Source organism: Acomys russatus, chromosome 7 (genome assembly GCF_903995435.1).
Source record: "Acomys russatus chromosome 7, mAcoRus1.1, whole genome shotgun sequence".
NCBI lineage: Eukaryota > Metazoa > Chordata > Mammalia > Rodentia > Muridae > Acomys > Acomys russatus.
In genome coordinates, this window is record NC_067143.1 from 36836479 (window position 1) to 36846242 (window position 9764).

Genomic DNA, 9764 nt, shown 5'->3' on the forward strand with positions numbered 1-9764 from the left:
TGATATTAATCTTTCTACAATGAATATTATTTGCACAATACAACTTTTTACTCAGGAGAAACTAGTATCTACAACACGAAATTCAATCCAATTTCTTTCTAAAAAGTTAATAATAGTTCAAATAGTTTATAGTATTGAGGCAACTATTGTAGATGAAAAGACCACTAGTAACTTGCCTTTAAAATAGTCTTTCATAAGTAGGCTTTTTGTTTAGTTTTGTTTTTCGAGACAGGGTTTCTCTGTGAAGCCTTGGCTGTCCTGGACTCACTTCATAGACCAGGCTGGCCTCGAACTCAGAGATCCGCCTGCCTCTGCCTCCTGAGTGCTGGGATTAAAGACATGTGCCACCATGCCCGGCTTTATTGTGAAGGACAACTGGTATTTAAAAAAATCTATTGATGTTTATAAAATACAATAAAGATGACTAATTAGAAAAGCAAAAGGCACACTAAATTAAGTCTTGGTTTAAAATAATTAGATTCACAAACAAAACCACCCTAAATCATTTTCATATTATTTTTGTTTGGTTGGTTTTTGAGACAAGGTTCCTCTGTGTAGTCCTCACTGTCCTGGAATCTGTTCTGTAGATCAGGCTGGACTTGAATTGCTTGCCTCTGCCTCCTGGGGCTTCATTTTCTCCTCTTCCTCCTCCTTTTTCTTCTTTGTTTTTTATTTTTGTTTCTTTGTTTTTTGACACAGGGTTTCTCTGTGTGTTACCCTGGCTGTCCTGGACTCACTTTGTAGACCAGGCTGGACTTGAACTCACAAAGATCTGCCTGCCTCTGCCTCCTGAGTGCTGGGATTACAGACGTGTGTCACCACATCTGGTTTCATTTTCACATCCTTATTTGTAATTTCTTTACCTATTTCACCATTGACAGTTGACAACCAGGAAGTCACATTTTCAGTAGCATGGCTTGAAGTGACCAGAAAGGCCAGTAACCACATCAAACAGATCAGACTCTTATGTACCCTTTGAATACTCTAAACAATAGGAAACATTCTCCTGCTTACTAGCCGAGACTGCTTTAATACTCATGGGCACGTCTAATAAAGACATGTGCAGTTCCGAACTATCAGTCATCTTTCAAAAGAATCATAAACAATAGCTCATAGTAGAGATTTTATGTCAAAGAATTAATGCACAAATTGCTATTAAGGGTTTAAGTTGCCTATTTGCTCTCAGTTTATGTAAAAGAATGAGACAATCAGCCTGTTTCTTGGCAGGGCCAACGCAGTCCCTGGGGAAGAGGCCGGGGAGTCTGAAGACGACTTCTCTGGACTTGTGTGAAAGTACTGACCATTATAGATCTTACTTTATTTTGAGATTTAAAAGAGCTTAAATTCTTGAAAATATGTGGCCTGCTTTCTAGAAATGAAGTACTGTATTCTAGTACTTTACTGCCAAAGGCAAACAAACAAATACATGGACACCACCACCCAGACAGCCAAGTATTCCAAATGTTTACATTAGTAAAGATTATAGAAATACTTTATATTTATGCTTTTATCATGCCACGAATTTAATCTAAATTTCAAACTGCGCCTAGAATTGTGCCTTACACAGAATAAATACCCAACAAAATTTCAGTAAGAGTTCAGGACATCAAGCAATATACAGGAAGGTAAGTTAAAAAAACGCTTTACTGTTAAGTTCTATCCAGTATCAGGCTGAGAAAAATCCAACATATGAGCCAAAGAGATTTAGTAAGAAAGGAACAAAAAACAAATGCAGGTAAGCAAATAAAGCTGAAACCAGAACTGAAAGGACCTAAGAGAAAGTTGTAAAGTACCAAATGAAATCTATATTTTTTTTCTTCCTGTCTTCTGGTGCCTAGGGATGGAACTCAGGGCTTCAACATTGCCAAGAGTGTACTACCACTGAGCTAAATCTCTAGCAGTAAACTGAAAATGAAACATTGAACACTAAAAATGGTAAAAATCTAACCCATGTGGCTTATAGGACCCCTTTCTATCTCCTCACCTCTTATGAAGTGCGTGTGCGTGCAACACCACATACTGCCCCCAGATGTGTTTCTGAAAATTAAGGCAGAACTCTATTGCAGTGCAACTTGACAGCTCTGCTGTGAGCTCTGGCTCAGCCAGCGCCAGCAGAGAAGGTAAAGGACAGTGGCAGCGCTCCCTCCCACTGCACGCTGACCACCGCTGCTCAGCTGTGTTGGTTTCTGCACATTGTACTGTCTCGCCTGGCTTCTTTCACTCTACTTGACATTTTCTGTGGTGTCAGTCATACATGACAGAGTTGTCTACTCATTACCTGTGAAGAGACATTTGGTTGCTTCTTCTAGTCTATTATGATTACAATGCTTTGTACAGACACTTTAATACACATCTTTTGCTGGACAAACACTTATTTTTTCCCTTGGTTCTATGACAACAGACTGCTAGGTCACCAAATAGGCTTGTGTTTAATTTTAGTAGATAAGGCCAGATTTTGAAAGTGAGTATATCAATTACTTATGAACAGTGTTTGATAGTTCACATAAAAAATAGACAATTGAAACTTCATGAGAAGGGGTGGGGGGGTGTCTCACTCAGTTACTCAGACTGGCCTGAACTTCTGGACTCAAGCCATCCTCCTGTGGTAGCCTCCTGAGTAGTGGGGCTAAAGGCCTGGGCTAACATGCCTGAAAATAACTTGTGGGAGGTAGGAGAAACTAAGGGCTAAGCTTAGGGCCTCGTGCATTCAATGCATGTGATTTACCACCGAAGGCCATGATATCAGGCTTTTCCACTTCAAAAGCTCTTCGGTTGAAGCACAAAAGCTTTGAGGCTCCTCTGTGCTCGGAAACTCACACGCAGTGAATGGGGGCGTATGGGAAGAATAATTTTTTATTCTTTTATCTAAAAAGTAAATTTTATTCTCATCTAACATAGAAAGAAACCTTCATGCCTTTACTCTGGACAGTTATGGTCATTTACCTAAGCTTACTGTGACTTACAGTTGTGAGAGTTCAGTTGAACAGAATTATGGAATATTTAACTCAACTAGTTGTCACCAAACATACAAATGACCAAAATAGCTCAACACAAGGTAATACTAATGAATACAAGCAAACAACTTTAAAAACTAGCTCAATAGGCATATGTAATCTAAAAACAAAACAAAACCTCTTTAGAATATTAAAAACTATGGCCATCTGATCAATTGGGTCCCACAAGAAGCAGGCCAAAAATATTCTAAAAACTAAGGCTTAAAAATATGGATTTAATATAGTTCAGTTAACATCTTAACAATAAAAAAATTTGAACCGTAAAATATCCTTACCTCATGTCACTCCCTTTGGAATAATTTCGGTGTTTATTTTATAATGTACATATGTAATATAAAATAAAAGGCATACATGATTTTAAGATAAATTTACAGAGATTAAAGATGCATGCCCAAATTTTACCAACAGGATTCTCAATCAAAAGAGTTCAGATCCTTGTTTAGTGAACAATATTTTTAGTCTTAAGCTAGTGAATCCTTATGCACAGATGAACTTCTAGTTTTCACAGACATAAACAACAGTCCACAGAAATAGTTGCTGTTTAATATTAAAATAACACAGGCAAACAGCAGGGGGAAAGGTAGGAAGACAGGAATCTGCCTGGAAGAAACATGAGATAGTTCCTAGTTACTGGTACTGATTTATATCTTAGTAGGTATTTTTATTGTTATCTGTGAACATATTAGTCAAATTCAGTGAATGTACATTTAAGTTTCCTTTTATGGAAATTTTTTCTCATAAGGAAAAAAATAAAGATTCATTAAACATGCTTACCTCTAGTTAATGACAAGCATATTTAGCTGTCTAAAAGTAAATTGTAATACTGTCTATAGCTTACTTTGAAATATATCAAGTTAAGGTAGACGCTATTATGGATAAAAGATTGATATATGAACAGATATGTGATTAAAATAAAGTATAATGAAAGCTAGGTGAAAGGTACATGGGTGTTCACTATATAATTGAACTTCTCTTGCCATTTTCATGGTAAAATATTGAGAAAATTAACACATCTACTAAAGAACTCAAAACTGCCGGATATTAACTTAGAATGGTATAAAGGTACAATGTAAATTACAGAGGTACATATAGTTATAAGGAAAAAAGTAGGAATATGTGAGCATATTGCTTTGGAAAACAGTAGTTCCTTATCTTCTGCGTATGCTTCAAGGTTCACAGCAGCTGAAATGGGGGCAGGGCGAATCCCATAAACATTATTTTTTTTCTTGGAATGCACATAACTATGAAAAAGCTTAACTTATAAATTAGGTAAAGAGATTAACAATCAAGTGGAATGGTTAAACATTCTACTGTAATAAAAGTTATTTGAATGTTGTCTTTCTCTGTCTTCCAAAATACTATGGTACTGCACTGTGATTTTCGACTGTGGGAAATGAAAGCACAGATAAAGGAGACTAATAAGCTCTTTATGTAGTGAAAATTTTATCCTTGTTTCACAGATGACTAAATTGAAATTCAGAGAGATTACAGAGGTATAGCCAGATGGCTAAGTGTCAAGGCCTGCCAGGAGTGGAGTCCAGCTTTCCCTCCTGCACCCTCCTGACCCACATTCCTCACAAGGTGCCTCCCTGAACCAAACATCTTCCTCACAAGCAAGGAAACTGCTCTTCCATTCCTGTATGGACCTGCTCTGGCTTTTCAAAATCTTCCTACAGTGTGAAGTAAAATTTATATTCCCACCTTAGGTTTGATTCTTTGGGGCCTCATGTATTGCAATCCCCACATTACTAACTTTTATATAAGGTGAAAGTATTCAAAGTGTGAATAAGACTCCTTTTCCAGTTAGTATTTTTAAATATCAACTGACAAAGGTATAAAATGACTGGTAAGGCTGCATAAAATTGGACGAAAATGAGAACATATGTAACCAGGCACATGTAATCAAGAGTAGGGCCTCAAAATACCTGTTTTCTCCTAACCTTTACCTTTCCTTGGAAAATGCTAAATGCTGTTCATTTCATAAGCCCCCGAACCTTTCCTTAAGAGGGAAATGTGAACGCTCGCATTTTTCTCCCATGCACCGTTTTCAGTCTGAAAACCTAATGGCTTTTGCTTTCTCATTTCCCTTTTAATCTTGGTTTGGAATTTTATCTTCTAAGAATTTTTTTGTACAACTAGATAAACAACTAGAAATACTTGCGTAGCACCTTTGTTTCACTAATTACCACAGGTGGCCAACCTGTAAGAGCAGTGTGTTAGTAAGATTGTAAGTATTTTCCTTTTGACCCTCAGAAGACACTTTTCAAAGGCAAGATTTCACTGTTCAGTGTATCTATATCCAACCTCTTAGAGCTTATTTACCTGACAGTACACACACAGGAACCCCCTAAAAGTCCCAAATCTTGCCTTTTAAGTATTATACACTATTTTGTAGGATTAAAAACACCAAAACAACAGTGACTCTACTGAGGTCATACAGGAAGAACTTATCACAGCCTGGTGGAATCTGAATAAGACCTTTTTTTTTTTCCCTGTTGAAGCCCGAGGTGGTTAGTGTTGGAAGGAATCCTAGAGGTGACTATTTTAAAGTTGAAGAAATGGATGTGCAGGAGGTTAAAATGATTAGTTCCCAGCAGGGCCTGAGTCACACTCCAGATCCCCCCAAAATTCCCAGCCCACTGTCCTTTCCATAAACTCTCGCCAAAATAAACGATTACAAAGTGATTATGTCCATCAATTGCCTCAACTTCACTAGATGTCAGCCTGCCCCTCTTGATGTCACTTCCTTTTGTGAAGAGCTGTATCTTCCCCTTGGTCTTGTCGTCTTCACTTCATTACTGCACAACACTTGAGTTTAACTCCCAATTTTTGTCAGCTTTTCTCTTGGCTATTTTTGTTCCTCAAGGATACCAACACTTGTCTCCAAACTGCCTTGGCTATCCTTTAACTATATTTACTTCAGGCAATCAATTGCCAACTATTACAAAATTAAAAGTAAACGTGATTTTTTTCCAACATAAAGCGCAAGCGCGCGCGCACACATACACACACACACACACACACACACACACACACACACACACACACGGGAGTGCTTCTTCCTCAGTCAGGGAGCGTAATAAAAATACTGAATGCCATGTATTAAATGCAGATGCTTTCTAGAGAAAACCTAGAGGCAGCCTTGCTATTTAGGAAAAAGAGAAGCTGTCGTTCGAGGCCAAGAATAAGGCTCAGGAACCGACCTAAAACAAATATGGAGGTGAAAAGGTACAAGGAGCTTCTTGAACTCGCCAGCCAGTGACAGGCTATTCGGTGCCAGTTTCTAAGTAGGAGGGTACCAGGGATGCACATGGACAATGAGAGGACAGGCGGGGTACAGGGCCACAGGGGATCGCACCCAGGAAAAACTCAACAAGTCTGGAAAGCGAAGGATGCGCTGGGATAGAAGATTGCTGTCACGAGGCTCTGGCCGGCCTCTGCACGGCTAACCCCTTTCCAGGACTGACCGCCACGGGCTCTAGCCTGCTGGGTGGCATCCTTTCGCTCTCCTACCTGCCTGGACGTTCGCCCCGGGCCAGGGGATTCTACCGGGGCGTGCTGTGAGCCGGCGCTAGCACCCCGGGCCCGCTTCCCGGTCCCTGCCGCCTTCCAAGAGGAAGGCGACGTCGGGCCTGTCCGACGGGACCCGCCTTCGGAAGTGGGCGTCAGGATGGCCGTCAGCCGGCGAGGGCGCAGCCGGGAACCCTCGCCCGGTGCTCGGCGCGGCGCGCGGCTCAGCCCAGGCGGCGGCCGGCCGTGAGGCGGGCTCGCGCCGAGGTGATGGGGGGGAAAGGGGGGCGGGCGCGCCATCATGAAGGGAAAATGGTGGGCGGGCGGGCCCGCGCGCGCGGCCGCCGTACTCACCCGGGCGGGCCAGTGCGGGTAGCCCTTCATCTTGGCGAAGACCAGGTCTCCCGCTTTGTATTCGCGGGGCCGCGGGCGCGCCATCCCGGTCGTTCACCCTGCCCGCTCGTCCTTGGTCGCCGCGGAGAGGCCGGGAGGGCGTCCCCGCTCCACCCGCGGGCCGGCGGACCGCGCCGCGATCCCCGCGGGGCCTCGAGCCCGGTGCACGAGCGGCCGCTCCGACGAGGAAAAGCGGCGAGGCAGCGGTGGGCGCGGGGCGCCGCAGGCCCGGCAGATCACCCGCCCGGCTGCGGGGGGAAGGGAGCCCGCGTCCGGCCTCGCCGAGTCCTGCTGCCGCCGCCGCCGCCGCCGTGCGCCGCTCACAGGAGCCGCGTCGCCGGCTTCATGCCGCCGCCTCCCCGCCGAGCTTCTGGGTTCCGTGCGAGCGCCGGGCCTCGCGCCTCCTCCGAATTCCTCCTCGGGCAGCGACCGCAAACACGATCTTATTATTGTTCTCGCGCGCGCTCAGCATTCCTCCCCCCCCACCCCACCTCGCCCGCCCCGCTTCCCTCCCCTCGCGCGCCGGCCGGTTAATTCCTAGGTGCACGGCCGGCTTTCGCGGAGAAACCGCGCGCGCCGCCCGGCTAGCTCGGCGGGCTGACGGTGGGCGCGTCCTCCGCGTCCTCCCGCAGCAGCGAAGCCGGTACCCGGCGGGTGGGAGCGCCTACTCCGAGGACGCCCCGCCGCCTGCTCTCTTTTGTTCTTGGCCGGGAGCTGCCTGGCTTAGCCTAGCCAATCACCACCCGGCCGCCCCTCTTCCCTCCTGCCCGAGCCCACCCTCCGCGAACTGCATCCTTCCCCCCACCCTATCCGTGGGCCAATTCCCCGGGTGCTCTCTGGTGAGTGGGGGTGGGGTGGGGTGACAAAGGCGCCTTAGGCTTGAGGATGGCGGCCCAGGGGACTGGCTGCCTGGTTACTAGGCTGCTGGAAATTGACCTTGTTAGGTTCTTGCCCTAGGTCTGCCCTATCAATGCCATATGACCCACCTAGGGCGAGCTGCTTCACTGGAGTCCTTAGGGACAGGATGATGGCACAGGTTTTGAACATGGACCTATAAGGTTCATTGCCCATAGGCGGGATGCTTCTGTGTATGTGGACTCCATGGGCCAACGGTTTTGGAGGAAAGGTCTTAATCCTGACAAGTCAGTTGTTTTAGATTTTGATCAGCAGCTTCTGGTGATTTCTTTATGGGGGTCGGTAGGTCTAGACCAAACATGTGTATTCACTGTTGTTTTATTTGGATTTCAGTCGATTTCTTTCAAAGCCATTTTGGGAGTGAGAATCTTTATAACATTCTCGTTTGTGAGAGGTAAATAAGATAATTCACTCTTTTCTGAATCTGCCTGATGAAGGAATGAATTCTGCCTTTTGCATCTTGGTGAATGTACCTTATTTTAAAAGGCCCTGCTCCATTGTGCTGTTATGGCCTGCGCCTAGTTTAGAGGACAGCTCCGGTTTGTGATCCACTCTTCTCTATAGAAGGTGGGCTCCCAAGCATCTGCCTCCCTCGCTTGTGGAAGAATCGTAATTTAACGCAGGCTTTCGGTGCCTGAGAGTAGTCTGTAGACTTTCTGTGAGTGTTTACTTTGTTCGCGGTACTTGGCCATTTTTTTCCTAGTGCATTTCCCTTTTGCATCTTTTAATTCTCTCGCCTCCAACAGGCTCACTTTTTCCTCTCTTCCACTGCAGAACGAGTCTAGGTTTTTTTTTGCCTCAGCTGTGGTGGCCTGATAAAGTGCTCTTCACTTGTAGAAATCGTGTCACGCCCATCTCAGGTACCTGGAGTGTTTCCTAGATACTGGTGCCAAAGCCCTAACTGGGATAGAATTAAGAGAAGGTACCAGTGTGGGAGCCAGGGAAGTAAGTTAAGCTGGGAAGTCACACAGTCATAGTTGGTGGCCAGTATAGAGGTGGGTCTGAGTGTGAGAGGCTGAGGCCAGGACCCTCCCTGAGGGCCTTTCCACCAGGAGAGAGAAGACATGGTCTCGGCATCTTGCTGACTCATGAGTGGCAAGTGGGTAGGGAGAATGGTGACTAAAATATGATTCCTTTGTTTTTGGATTAAGTGACAGGATTTTCAGCATTTGGAAAGGTCAGGAAGTCTGTGAAGAGAAACAGGCAGGTTTGCAGATAAGACCAGGAGTGAGTTTTAGATGTGTTGAGATTTCTGTGGGCCATATTTAATTGGCTGTTGGCTGACGCAGAATTGTAGGGATTTGAGTCATACCAATGTACAAGTGGTGATGGGAGCTATGGCATCGTCTGGGAGCCTGCAGAATGAGAGCAGCAAGTTTGGCCAAGTTTGGAGACAGGTCGCCAAAAGTGTAGGGGCAAGAAGAAGAAAAATATTCAGTGTCACAGGAGCCAGAGAGTCGAGCTGTTTCTAGTAGAAAGGAAACGTCTAGGTAGATGGCACAGAGAGGGTAAGGGAGCTGCTGGAGGAAAAGTTCCATTTATTCTGCTGGCTTGGAACTGAAAAGTAGTGGAAAGGAAGCAGAGCAGGGTGCGTCAGAGGCAGAGGTGTGGGAGCAGGAAGTACAGAGAGCTCCTTCTCACCAGCGGAGAAAAGACAGCACAAAAGCAGGGAGGGACTGGTCTACTGTGGTATGGGGATAGCTTTGTTTTGTTGTTGTTATTGTTTTCATTTCTCCATGTAGCCCTAGGTGCCCTGGATTCGCCTTGTAGACCAGGCCGGCCTCGAACTCACAGCGATCCGCCTGCCTCTGCCTCCGAGAGTGCTAGGACTACAGGCGTGTGCTACCATACCCGGCTGTTTGGATAGCTTTTAAAGATAGAACAAATTGGAAGTTGTAAAAAGGGGAACTAGCTAGCCAAGCAGTCAGAGGC

At 45.1% G+C, this 9764-nt stretch overlaps 1 protein-coding gene across 1 annotated transcript in view; it reads right to left on the bottom strand.

Moving 5' to 3' along the window:
• Positions 1-7043, bottom strand: part of Hdgfl3 (HDGF like 3) — a 55750-nt gene extending 48707 nt beyond the window's left edge. The window contains exon 1 of the mRNA XM_051148841.1: positions 6879-7043. Coding sequence (XP_051004798.1) covers positions 6879-6962 — 84 coding nt within the window. The 5' untranslated portion in view covers positions 6963-7043. The remainder of the gene's footprint in view (positions 1-6878) is intronic.
• Positions 7044-9764: the final 2721 nt, after the last annotated feature.